This window comes from Maylandia zebra, linkage group LG9 (assembly GCF_041146795.1).
Source record: "Maylandia zebra isolate NMK-2024a linkage group LG9, Mzebra_GT3a, whole genome shotgun sequence".
Classification (NCBI taxonomy): Eukaryota; Metazoa; Chordata; class Actinopteri; order Cichliformes; family Cichlidae; genus Maylandia; species Maylandia zebra.
In genome coordinates, this window is record NC_135175.1 from 13457656 (window position 1) to 13472367 (window position 14712).

General features: G+C 41.2%; 1 protein-coding gene across 7 annotated transcripts in view; it reads right to left on the reverse strand.

Moving 5' to 3' along the window:
- Positions 1–14712, reverse strand: part of ntng1a (netrin g1a) — a 129273-nt gene that overhangs the window by 66799 nt on the left and 47762 nt on the right. For all 7 annotated transcript variants that reach the window (XM_012924215.4, XM_004569509.5, XM_004569510.5 and 4 more), the window contains exon 3: positions 247–890. In XM_012924215.4, the coding sequence (XP_012779669.3) occupies positions 247–890 (644 nt within the window). The remainder of the gene's footprint in view (positions 1–246; positions 891–14712) is intronic.

Genomic DNA, 14712 nt, shown 5'->3' on the forward strand with positions numbered 1-14712 from the left:
TCATTGTTAGATTAACCTATATGGGCACCTTTTTTGTTACGCCCCTGCTGGCCGATAACTGATTCACTGCCAATTTATATGAAAATTTGAACTGACTCACTTATCAAAGTTAAGACAAACACTGGACCTAGCTTTTTTAAAGTCCCTTGCAGTCTGAGGCTCATGGGTTGGAACCCCCTTTTCGTTTTTGGTAATCCAGCCTTGAGTCCATCAAACAGTATTTGTACAGATTATTTTATGTCTTACCTGCCCTGAACTTTGATGTCAGAAATGGCATAGAAGTATCTGGACAGGTTGTTCTCGTCCACCATCGTTGCTCCTGTGGCAGGCCGGAGCAGGCGGATTCTCAGATCAGTAATGGTAAAGAAGTCCCTCAGCTTCTTGGTCGTGTCTAGCTGGCCGTAAAGTGAGGCCATGTTGTGGAGCCGGGGTCCAGCAAACAGTGCAAATCGGTCCTTGATCTCAAAGCGTACAGTTTTGTCGTTCTTCCACACGTACCCTCGTGAGTAGTCCTCGGTGCAGATAATGTCCAGCAGGGTATGCTGAGTTAGGTCTTGTACCGTCTTGGGCTCCATGGTGAAGGCGTCCAAGCAATCAGTGGCGTAGAACTGGTAGGGCTGCCAGGTTTTTCCATAATCTAGTGATTTTTCTAGGACCATCTGTTCGGGTCGGCCTGACTCAAAGGTGAGGACAATGTCTTCAGTCAGCTCAATGGTTTTGTTCCAAGATAGAGTGATGTTGACCAGTAGGGGTTTTGGGTACTTCTTCCAGGAGGTGGACTGCCAGAAGGTTGTGGGGTTGCGGCCCTCAGTGTCGAACATCAGCCCTGGGGGGTGGGCGAGCTCTTCAGTGGTGGCGTCACATTCATTGTTACACATGTAAGGGTTTTCCTACATAAGGGGAACAGAGGAAACAAAGAGCAGAAGAGAAAGCAATAAAAATGTTGCTCACAACAACAACTAACAAGAACAAATCAGGCCATTGTCAGAGTTGATTATTCAGAAAACTTTATATAATAGTTGAATTGTAAATGTCATGCAACACCAAGATATTTGGCGATTTTTGAAGACATGAGCTATTCATGAAAGGCAAGCAGGAAAAGAGTGAGGTTGTCTCAGTAGTGGGCATACAATTAGAAGCAGTCAAAGACACACTGATTTGTGTTGCACATTTATCATTTAAGAGTCTGCCAACAACCTATTGCCAGGTGGAACAAAGAGGTGGCCACTAAAATTTGATCACTTGGCAAACCAAATTGTGAAGCTTGTGTAAATAATTAGGTGCATCAAGTAACTACTATTTTTCTCACTGAACCCTTACTATGGCCATTGTTCCCACACAAATATTTAAACATTAAAAAAACACATCCCTTTAATGACATTATGGGCAAAAACAAAAACTATAGCAAGGATTCTAGACTATTTTCCTCAAATAAGGATTTAAGTCCCTGAAGCATGCTTATCAGGGGTTAAAGCAACCCGATATCATGCAAAGTGTATAACAGGCACGCTGGTCCACCGTGTCCATCACGCTATGCCTCTACAAAACGTGAAATGTCCCGCTTGCAGAAGTTGCAGTAAGGTGCAGTAACAGCAGAGGGAAATATTTTAATTCAAGCCAACACGAAAATAATCAAAGGAAAGCATTTAAACAGACATTACATGTATATATATGTATATATTAGGGGTGCAACGATATTCGTATCGATATTGAACCGTTCGATACAGTGCTTTCGGTTCGGTATGCATATGTATCGAACAATACAAAATTTGTAATTTATTTTATCAACTTTCCTTCTGACGATGCTGTCTGTGTTGAGCGCTCAGTGAATCTGCGTTCGACTACTCCGCCTAGGCTGCACTGTCGAGCGCAGATCCACTGAGCGCTCAACACAGACAGCATAGTCAGAAGGAAGAGCGCAGGGCAAGCTAGCGAGACAGAAGTTAAGCTCTCCTTGCAACATGGCAAATTGAACCTCCCCCACCCTCATTCAGATGTGGCGTTTGGAACTATTTTGGTTTTCATGTGACGTATGACCCTGAAGGTAAGCGCGTCATGGACAAAAGTAAAACAGTATGTTGGATGTGCCACGCAATGCTCAATTACATGGGTGGGAACTAGTGTGTTAGCGCAGTTAGATCGTTAATGTGTTGGCCGTCTAGCCCCATGCACGGGGCGATCAGGGGTAGCTCGTTAATGGAGATTTGCCGTGTTGTGGCGTTAAGGTCATTTCAACGAGATTAACCTGAAAGCACTAGTGGGAACACAACGAATATGACTGCACATTTACGCCGACATCATCCTAGTGCAAAGACAAGTGGAAGCAGACAAAAACGACAAGCATGCTACAAACTTTACCCGAGTCATTTAGACAGCCGTTAGCACATGATTCTCCTTATGGGGACCTGATATGTTTAATATGCTGCTGAGAATATAGCCCAGAAGAAGCGTATAGTATAGCTTTTATTTTGGAAAGAGACATTTCTCTGTAATAAACTCTCTTTTCCAAAGATGAGTGATTCCTCAATCAGATACAGGGCTCGCAATATCGCTAGCCCGACGTCCTGGGGATAGCGATTTTTCCAGTCGGGCTACCAAAATCTATCTCTGCCCTGCCCTTCGGGCTATTGTAGGAAGGAAAAATATATGTCAATGCTTTTGCATTCTTTCGGAAATGTAGCTGGGTAATTATGTCATTGGCATCGGTGAGCCACTGTCAATATGTGGCATATTGAAATCGTGTTTGAATTTGCGCTTGTTTTTTGCTTTCACTTTGCAATAGCGCGAACTGTGTATAGAGAGCGACAGCACTGATTGGTGAGTGATGATAATTTGCGCACCAATTCCTCTGACATCGTCTTATCAATCGTTAGCTTACTATGCAAACATGACAAGTGAAATCTCCCGCAGCAAGCTTAAACATGTGAGAGGTTGATCGCGCAGAGAATCGCTGAGCTTATGTGAGTGCGTGTGTAAAAGCAGCAGCATATATATTTGACTACGATGACCTGGATGACTGAGAACCTTCACAGACAGATATATATTTTTGTTCTGCTGAGCCAAATAAGACGGGTCAGGGTGAAGAAGTGACAGCCAAAGAAAAGCTTACCACAAAACGGAGAAGTTATGACAAATCAGACTATAAGGCAAAAAGAAAGTGCAGCTTTATGGTTTCATGGACAAAAGAATTTCTGTGGCTGCAATATGACGAGCTAAATAACCAGGGCTGCACATAAGTGGTCCGCAGGTGCGCATTCGCTGTCAAAATAAAAAACACGCACAAGGGTTAGGGTTAAATTTAAAAACTGTACTTTTGAGTTAAAATATATATTTATAATTTTAATAAATGACAAATTAAAAAGGTATGAACATTTTTTTTTGTATCGAAAAAATATCGAACCGTGACACCAAAGTATCGAACCGAACCGTGAATTTTGTGTATCGTTGCACCCCTAGTATATATATATATATATATATATATATATATATATATATATATATATATATATATGCCTAGCCTGCCTAGCTTAATCGTTTCCAGCAATTAAGGACCCTGCAATGTATTTCATACATTTTCTGCACTTCAGCTTCTTGGCTTTAAATATATTATCTCCTTCTGCCGGTAATGCAACTTCTGCGTGGGTGTACATTTCAAATTTTGAATAGCCAAATGGACAAGTGACATGAACACGGTGGACTGGCGTGTCTATACACATCTGTACACAGTATGTTGTGATACTGGGTTGGTTAATGTGGACCAGAATTATCCAGAACAGCACCTTTGATTAATTGGTAACAAAATTTCATTAAGCTAGCTAACCTAGCTTAATACATAGTACTGTAAAGAGAGTTCATTTTTTGAGTGCTGCTGTCTGGCATTGTTTCCAGTTGATGTCATGGAGATACTTGCATAGTACTAAGTATGACAACCCATGCTTTTCTTTTGTTTTTGTTTTTTTTGTCACTATGATTTCATGATTTCATGTCAATAAAGTTGTACTTGTGGAACTTTGTCCTTTAGCTGAGGGCTTTGGCTAACACTAGATCAGCAAGCATATCTGAGAAACATTTAAATTGGCAGGTAACTATAAATTTTTCAAACAACTCAACAAATACTTCTAAACACCAAATGTTTCTGTGCAGTCTGGACCACAGTGTGTCTGCAAACACTGTATTTCCCAGGGAGAAAACAAAATAACAATGTGTGATCAGTTCAGTCTAAGAGATGGAGAAAGACGTCAGTAAGAGAGGACAGGAGAGGAAGAAGAGATTATTTTCAAAGATAAAAACAGCACAGTGACATTTGATAAGTCAGACAGCGTCTATGATGTTTTGCAGAAGTTATATTTTTTTACATTCTGAAAAAACTTGAAAGATAAATTGAAGGGTCCTTGAGTACTCCTTGATGGAGGCTAAATTAATTCGTTTTCAGTACTGTGTAAGGTTTACAATGCTGGGTTGGAGTGGTGCAGAGCAGGCTGTGGTGTTCATGGTCAATGTTATGTTATATTGAAAGCAGCAGACATTTAAGTTTGATCTGATTGGGCTGCTTATATATGTCAGTTAATTCAATTAAATCTACAAGAAGCAGGAGACTTTAGAGCAGCAGCATCCAAGGTCAGCTGATCACATCCTGTATGCAAAGAAAACAAATCTACTTGGAGTTCACTATGCAAATTTGCATTTTTATTCCCTATGTGATTCTTTTCCCTGTGCTGCACCACCACATGGCTATAGCAGATCTTAGGATTCTCCCTGGCAAATGCCACTTTAACCCCTGCTTATATATGGCAGCCATGCCTGGATAAGCTAATGATAAGCTGGGCCATGAAAAATTATTCTTCAGTCTGTAGTGACATGTGGGGAAAATGATCTTGTTCTGTTTTTAACATATAAGAGTTTATGTAAAGATAACAAAATTATATGATAAAAGAAATATCTCCTAAAAAGTGACTTTCTTTTCAGTTTCCTTTGGCCTTCATATTTGTCTGACTTTATTTTTCATTTTCTTTAAAAGATTCATTAAAATCTTGTGGGCAGTTGAATCACTTTTATCAACTTCATTCAAAAAAAAAATAATTATGCACACATAACATATAATTTTCACATCAGAAATTTCTCTTGAGGTTTCCAGAGTTTCTTCACATTCTTTAAATTCATCAAGCTCCTTGCTTGAAAGAGGTCTCTCCAAAAACATTTGTCCGATTTACCACAAATCATTACCAGGCAATGTTCTCTCTCCTTGCTCCCTGGGGGCTCGATCTAGCTGTCAGGGGGAGGAGGCACTCTTCCAAGAGGACCTTTCAAGTGTTACAAGCTCCAATTTATCAGGACAAGATAATCCACTACTTGATTAGGTGGGAGATGTCACCCTGTGTGTGTGAGTGCGTGTGGAAGTGAGTGTGGCGATGTGGTGAGGAAACAGGGACAGGAGCGGGTCTCTGATGTAAGACAGTCTAATGAAGCGGCGAGGCAGAGATCGAGTAAGTTAGAGTGAGAAACAGCTCTATTCACCTAATAAGCTTTGCAAGTTTTTCCTCGTCCTCCAAGGCAAGGTGACAATGAAACAGGGCTCTGTCAGGCCTTCTGACTTTTGGAGGGACCCATTAATATCCTGTCTGGGCTATCCCCTACAGGCTTCTCCCAGTACTGGACAGCGGTGACAGAGGAAGGCAGGCTGGCAGTGGAAAATTCCACTTGGGTTTTATTATACCGACTTAATGGCGGAAGGTTAGGTGTGGCATTAACTGCAGCATCTGGTGCACCGTGCAGCCACAGACAGATGTGTAATAAGTCACATGTGACAGTTATGCATGATTAGGGGGTGGGGGAAGTCTCTAAAAACATACTTGGCATGCAGAATAGTTGTGTTTCTATGGCTTGTTGGGAATGTGTATTTATTGAGAGAGACCTAAAACTGAGCTCATATAAGATTCAAGAAGGAAGAAAATTTGAATTTATTGTTGTAGATTTTCCCGCTGTTTCTAACATAGCAACTAAACTATTTATGCTATTTCCTATTAAATTATGTTTTTAGTTATAATGAATGCTGCTGTTGACATCATACTATGCATTCTTACACTGAGTCATTATCTACTTGCTTTCCTGCAGAATTTAGTTTTGTAATTAGCTCATTGTAGTAAATAGACTCCATCAGACGTGAATGTCATTCTGAACCGAATTCAACACATCAGTCAAGTAAAGACATATTATCAGCAGGATTTTGTACTGAATCTCATCCACGCTACGTCACTTTTTAAACCTTTCACATTGACATTACCTTATAGCCAATCCTTTCTCCTTTTTTCTAAGTGCTCACATAAATAATAATGAATTAATTTGAATTGAATCTATGTAGATATGAGGGTGAAGTGTTCAGCACGGTGGATCTCCAGACACTATGGTGGTCTGGACACTAGAAAAGACCTGAGCATAGACTTCTTGGATGGTCTGTTAGCAAAATTAAGTATGAAGCAAGCCATCATGACTAATCAGTGACTCAAGTCAACTTAGATGAATTGTGTGGCTCATTGCGACCACCCAGTAACAATGGTTATATTTGAGTGTTAGTGGAGATCAAACAGCTATAGAGACCAAAAATGCTGGTTGGCTGTGAATTTGTTCATTTCTGGCATCTGCTCAGTAATGAACTCTGGCTTTGGCACTTTTACATTGGAGTTTGATGTTTTTGGGGGTGTTTTTCAGCCCCAAAGCTGCCAGTTGATCTTCCCTAGTGTACCAAAATGGCTAGAGCAGGATTTGGCTTTAATACGTCTGAAGAAGCAAATTTCTCATGAATGCCCATCAGCTTATAGTATGCCATGCTATACAAAGTTGAAAGGCACTTGTTTTGGGGTCACATCTGTGACTTACTTGCTTAGGCCAGTGGCTGAAGTAAACAGTCTTAGGATGTCTCTGTGGGAGCAACTATATCATCTCTGAGGTCAACCCTATTTATTCCTTTAAGTCTAAATAATGCTGATCCAATGATCAGCTATTACTGTAACATCCAAACACACACACACCCAGGCTACTCACACAAAGTGCCGGTACATCACAGTAATCAGACAAAGATGTATCCCTATCGATCCCTGTGGCCGTGCAGCTGAAAATCTGCTGCATGTAGCACCTTGCAGCCCTGACCAGTGGTCCTGCGATCCCCTGAACACGCAGGTTAAAAACCTTTCATTACTGTCTCCTCCGCTTCTCGCCTAACGACAAAATACTGCCTTTATGAAGATCAATAACCACACTGGTCTGCCAGAGAAGAGCAAGGAGATAAAATGCTGAGTATACGCCTTTATGAAGATCAATACTAGATTTCTGTGTTTTACTGTGGGGTAGTGCTAAGGCCTTTACTAGTGAATTAATGGTTTGGCACGCGTTTAACCATCTGACAGGACCCGGCACGACAACAGCAGCATTTTTGTAATTACAAAAGATGTTTCTATTAATCCCAGTGTGATGATAAGTGGCCAAGATGGGGGGCAGCCAGCGGAGATTACAAAGCCAGCGCTGAGATAGCAAGAGCGGAAAGGTCATGCCAAATTGGCACTAATAGAGATGCAGTCAACCCACCCAAAACACACTGGATTATTAGCACTGTGATGCAGTGATATAGTGTGAGAGAGCAGTGGTGTGCATGTGAGTGTGTTTGTGTTTGCAGGTGGGTGTTCATATACCACCAAGTATGTGGTTGTGGGTGGATAATATCAGGAAGCTGCTCTAAATTCCTTTGGTGTTGTCCCCATTATAGTCAAACTGTTCAGGCTAATTTAACCAACCGGCTAGAGGAATAAAAATCAGCAGTGCTGCAACACAGTGGGTAATGAATTAGACTCATCTCATTCAGCTGCACTCAACAGACCAGCGTTATTTGTAGCGTTTAGGTCACAGGGAAGTGTTTGCCTATTTGTTTACAGGCTAAAGGCTTTTAGATATGTTTAAGCAATTTGCCTGTTGTACTCACAGAAGTAACACAAGACACCATTTTGGCTTCAAATTACAGATCCTGGATCTTTTATTGTGACTCGGTAACTGCTACGATTTAGTGAACAATCATCAGGAATTTAAGCAGCTGCAGTTAAAACGTCCTATTAAACTTAACAAAACCAATTATCCTAGAAAAAATAAATATATTCTTACTTTTATGCAAATTCTCCATGTGTATCTATGCTGTACTATAGTGGAAAAAACAGCATGCTGTTATGATCTCCTGTTAGCATTTTCTCATCACCTGTACAACAAAGGGTCGCATTAACCTTATTTCAAAGGGATCTTTGACCCAAACAGTTGGATACGGAGGCTTCAGCGGATGCATGATGAGCAGACGGGCGAATTCATACACAAAAGAAGAGAAGAGCAGATAAGTTACTGAGGTTTAAAATAAGATATGACCATGCTGGCTGACAGCCTTGGCCTGGCCACACAGTAACCACTGATGGAGGATGGGACCTGAGGGAATATAAATTTACTAACTGCAGACAAGCCATCTTGATAGATGGGCTCACACCAATCAAACCAATCCGCTTGTGTGACAGATGTCTTGGACGTGGAACCCAGATAGCAAATTGAATTCACACTCCATCGATTCGTCTTTCTAACTCGCTCCCTTTTTCTTTTGCTTCCTGTTCTTTGTTTCATGTTCTAAGAAATCTCATTTCAGAGTGGGATCAGTGTTTAAATATAAGAGAAATAAATCAATTTTAATATGTGGCCTGATCTTTTTTTTCTTACTCTTTTAAGAGGAACTTACTGGAGCAGGACCTGTACTACTTCTAATGAAGTAGTACAGAAAAATAAAGCATATTAAATCGATGGGGGGACTTTTCATCAGGTGATCACTGCATATCAGTGTTATTAATCAGTGAATATCTTACAGTTTAGGCGGTACACCTCCAGTGACCTTGCTGATGAAATCACTCCACTCTGAAACCATGCTCTGGTGTGGATACTGTGTCACAGACTTCACGCATCATATCAGTGTAATATCCATGTGTAATTTAGTGTTATAGATGATGGCAGATATGGCAGACATCTATCTAACCAAAACACACGAGCAATCCTTCCTTGCGGGTTCTTGTAACAAACAACAGAGACAAAGACAGATGATGAGTGGCTACAGTTTATCACTAAGCACACATCAATACCACATCTTCAGAACGCCTGTTTATTTCACTGACCCGCCCTCCAGCCTCTGCAGATTTGATCAAAGGAACCAAAAATGATTTGAAACATTTCTGGACATTAACCATCCATCTGTGGTTTGTATTAGAAAACAGGATATTATATAGCAACGGGATAGTCAAAAACAGCATTGGTGTGGTTGTACTGCCATTTTTCAAGGAATCTAAACATTGTTCTTCTGCATATTCTGCAAAAAATCATGCGGAAATGGAAAAGATGCACCATCATTCTGTATGTGGCAATAAATCTACAATAAAACAAGTAGAGTGGGGCATCAGTTTTACATGAATCAAGAAGCTCCTGTGATTTCTGTGTTAAATGTCTCTAACTTTGTACCATTTGTGGAAATCTTTTTTTTTTTGTTGACAGTGTAGAATTCCTCCCACCTCCGCTGCAGAAATCTATAATCCCTTCCTTATATATATAAAAATCTATTTCTCTTCCATGTTTGTACCTCTCTCTCCTCAGCCAGGTGTGTGTATAAGTGTGTATGTGCATGTGTGTAGGATGTGGGGGTTGGGGGTTAAAGCTATCCCTGCTGCATTAATGAGACCTTGTGTTCCACAATAGATTTCTTCACCCCAACCCAGTGGCTTGATTGAAGCATTGCTCTCTCAATTTCAGTCTCTTTCGCTCGCTCTCTCTCGCTTTCTCTCGCTCTCTCTAGTCATGCCAACACCTTCAGTGGATCCCTCCTCTCCCTCTCCCCGTCTCCCATGGTGATGGGTGGTGCAGACAGAAAGAGGAGCTTAACCTGGACGTGGAATGAATATTGGATGCCAGTGTGACAGATTACAGTGGTAATAGACACCCTGGTCAAATCCTCACAAGGATTACAATCATATTTTCAAATGGCTCAGGGTCGGCCGGAGGTCGTCCAGCCTGGACTGTGGTCAACAACCCAGAGGGAGCCCTAAAATCCCACACTTACACATGCTGAGACAGGTTCCTCTGCCAATTGTGTGTGTAAAGCATGGTTTTGCATATAATGTTAGCTCTGATGTTAATATAAACACTTTTTACTAAACCAGTGCAGCTACTGGTCATTAATCATGCAAAACAAGGAAGATGAAGGCCTTAAACTCTGGAACAATTAAGGAAAATAAAATAATACATCATAAAGTTTTAGAATAATATATCAAAGCAATAATAGTCAATACACTTCTCGCTTATTTGCTCTTTTTGCTGAGACACTTTTTGGAGTTGGAGCTAGCCGCCGGTTAGCTAAGTTGACCGTAAAGACTGTCAAAATGTGTCTATATGAACCACTAACCTGTATGTGACTATCATATACAACCATCATATACCAGCATACTGAGCTTAGACTCAGCATGAAATGTGCTGAAGCCCTACACAAGCACTGACTGCAGACCACCAGCTCAAAGGGTCCGATAGATGAAATGTGCTGTTTTGTAGCACCACTGGGGGAAATCCAATAGTGATCCAAAAGGCAGTGAGCTGCACCATTCAGCCACCTTAAGCACCACAGCATGGGCCGTCCAGTCGACTGTGGAGGGGTTATGAGGTGAGACGATGTGTAAATGTTCTCCTGTTTCATTCATCGTGATCACTGGCAGCGATTTAGAAGATTCATGAGCCTTAAAACAATAGCGGGGAAAGCCTTCAGTATGCGGCCTCTGCACATTCAGAGGATATAAAAACAATTTTATATTCCATTATCTTTTATATGGCAATGCGGGCCCTACAGGGTGCCACTGCGATATGGTTTGGAGGACAGGACAACACCTCCTGCTTAAAAGATGTTATATTTGTGAGAGCGAGGTAAGTACACCCATTGAGAGCAAGAGCCAAGGAGTGTTTGATGGCTGTAGGTGTACCTTTAACAGAGACAGGTTAATGGCCCGCTACAGTATATTGGCATTGTATTCTGGCACATTTAACACCAAATTAAGAAAATTTATTCATGCAGCACATGAATGTATAGTTCACTGCTTCCTTCCTGTACAGTGAACATGCATTTGAGGAAATTAAGAAGTTGTGCAACATGCAAAAACCAGTTTGCATGTTGCAAAGACAGTTTGTCTCCAGTGCACACGAGGTTACCCCAGGAGTAGCCAACAGTTGCTCCAGCAGGAAACCACTTATGTAGAAGACTTTTAGAATAATTACATATCTGTGAGGTCTTTTCAAAGAGGACCCAGTGGTAACGGCTGTGTGCTGAAATGTAAAAAGAAAAAAGTATGCATCATTTCAAAGCCTAAGCCTTTTCCCCCCAAGTCTATAAAGTGTAATGGAGCATTAATAATGCACAAGTAACTTAACCAAAAATAAGTTTCAAACTTTTTCTGTTTAACTTCTGTCTGGAGCTGGTTAGATTTTATAGATTATATATTATTCCTGGCATATCAAAGTGTGGCTCATGGAGGGAAAACTCTATACAGTGCTGTAGATTTGGTTCTTTTGTAGTAAAAAACTACTAAAAAAATGTTTTGGATGACTGCATTGCTGCCTGCACCAAATCGCAAATGGAGGAAGGTTATTTTTCACTGTCATTCTCGTCTCTTCTTTCATTAAGATGACATTTCTGCAGTGAACTAATACACGAGGGTATAATCGATCCACTGGCTGCTGCAGTGCTACATCTCTCAATCAAACTGTCTTGTCAGATAAAACAAAGACTTTGGAATTTTTCACGACACATTAGGACCAGAAACCTGTAGACATGATCACCCCTTAACTTCTAGCTGTGAAATCCCTCACGGCTTGACAACACGAAGCTGAGGCTACATCAAAAGCTGTCTACCCCACTCCATCGCCTGTCGCCATTCTTTCTCTCTTGCCATCTCTCAATCTACTGGTATTTTTAGTGTTATAATAGTGCTACACATCCTACATGGAGGCCCTCCAGAGAGACATGGATCACTGTCACCTTGACCAAGCTAAGAGTCTAAAGCCCAGCACAGGGAGCTGCCCTGGCTTCCTCCCCGTGGACACGAACCCTGCCTGACTGCAACAATAAGCCTACCTTACAAATTAATTCCAGATCATTTGCCAAAGGCGAATGAGTGGAAAACACAAAGGAATATTTGAGCTATATAGAAAGGCACTGACGTCAGTTACTATTGGTATGGCAAAGAAAAGCATGGGAATTTAGTTTTTGCATCAGCAAATTGTATCACAATGTGTGCTTTAAGTGCATTATTTTAAAGTACACAGAGCTTTTACAGCCATGGAGAAAGTTTAGTAGGATGTGCTACGACGTGATAAGATGAAGTAATTCTTTCATCTTATCGATAAATTGTAGCAGAATTTAGACAACAAACAGAGCACATATAGGTAAAATCCACTCAGAACCAGGAGGTTAAAGAGACGTAAAGCCTCACATCAGGGCCTCGTGTGCACAGTGTGGCCAATTCAATTAACTGACGCGCCACGACAGGAAATAAAAACCTCACGCAAGCTCTGATCTTCCTCCACCACTGCTGCTGTGGCGCTCCTGCTCAGTCCCCGGTCGAGGTGTGTTGCGTGGGTTGCAGCTTAATGCTGTTGCTTTGTTTGCCCATCCAGATTGCAGACTTTTAAATACATTTCAGACCAATGCTTTCCGCCTGCTCCCCTGCTGCTCTGTTAATATGCCCTCAGAGGAAGCTTAAAGGTACAGAAGCTGGTGGGTGACATTGCTGTTTGAAGCAAGTTTCCTGCTGGAGATAATCACTGTGTAATTTCGGAACAGTCCCTGCCAAGCCAGAACACTCACACAAGATTGTGTGAGCGTTTGGGGCTCTCAAGGTATCCTCTTTACGAGAGTTGACTTAATATTGTTAGAAAAAAATGTGACAACCGTAGCCGGTCCTTTTATGGAAGAGATTTCCTTTGCTGCTTTGTTAGCCTGTCATTCAGTTTTCTCTCAGTTTTATTGTGCTACATAGTGTTTTTGTCGCTACTCCCACGTTACTCTTTGACACTAAGTTGGTTGCGTCTGTAATTCTTAATTACTGTGTAATTACTAACCGGGAGGTGCTATTTACACAATATCATTGTAATCTACTGTAGTTCTTGTTTTCAGTTCACTTTCAGTACAATTCTCGATGTTTTTCGTTCATATATTTTACTTCTGTCCTTTAAGTTTTTTTCATGTAGACAATTTATGGTTTCATTTCCCTTTTTTAACATCAAATTAAGTGAAGCGTTACGCTTGTTTGGTTTCTCTTGCCTGTGTTGGGGGAACCATCCTGTGTGTTTTTGTGTGGTTGCTTGGTTGATTGTAAGACCTGCAAAACGACCTGGTCAAGCCCTTTTGCCAGCAAAGTCGCACAATTATTAGCAATAAAATGGAGCAGAAAAAAGGTTACCAGAGCAATACGATCACAGTTGTGGTCAGAAGTTTACATACACTCATCATGGAGATGAATGTCACTGTAATTTGGGGCTTTTAATTAATTCTTTGTTCTTTTGTAAGGTGGGATGATTGCACAGGATACATCTTTAACAGCTACTTCACAAGTTAATCTTTTAATAAGTAGTGCTTAAGGTTCTATAATGTGTTTTAAATTGACAAGACTCAACTTATGAACTTCTCAGTCATGATCATGATCAACTGGTACATATAGGATTTGTCTGATAGCACGCATTGGATTGATCAGTACTTAAAAATTGAAAAAGTGCAATATCGCTTTAAGCTTCTGGAATGACCTTCCTGACCTCAACCCTGTTGAGAACTTGTGGTCTATGTTTAAAAGGCCGGTTTGTGATAAGATAACAAGAAATTTAAATAAACTTTGTCTGTTTTGTCAAGAAAAGTGGTCAAATACAGTGGGGCAAAAAAGTATTTAGTCAGCCACCGATTGTGCAAGTTCCCCCACTTAAAATGATGACAGAGGTCAGTAATTTGCACCAGAGGTACACTTCAACTGTGAGAGACAGAATGTGAAAAAAAAAAATCCATGAATCCACATGGTAGGATTTGTAAAGAATTTATTCGTAAATCAGGGTGGAAAATAAGTATTTGGTCACCTCAAACAAGGAAAATCTCTGGCTCTCACAGACCTGTAACGTCTTCTGTAAGAAGCTTTTCTGTCCCCCACTCGTTACCTGTATGAATGGCACCTGTTTGAACTCATCATCTGTATAAAAGACACCTGTCCACAGCCTCAAACAGTCAGACTCCAAACTCCGCCATGGCCAAGACCAAAGAGCTTTCGAAGGACACCAGGAAAAGTATTGTAGACCTGCACCAGACTGGGAAGAGTGAATCTACAATAGGCAAGCAGCTTGGTGTGAAAAAATCAACTGTGGGAGCAATCATCAGAAAATGGAAGACATACAAGACCACTGATAATCTCCCTCGATCTGGGGCTCCACGCAAGATCTCATCCCGTGGGGTCAAAATGATCATGAGAACGGTGAGCAAAGATCCCAGAACCACACGGGGGGACCTGGTGAATGACCTGCAGAGAGCTGGGGCCAAAGTAACAAAGGTCACCATCAGTAACACACTACAACGGCAGGGAATCAAATCCCGCAGTGCCAGACGTGTTCCGCTGCTGAAGCCAGTGCATGTCCAGG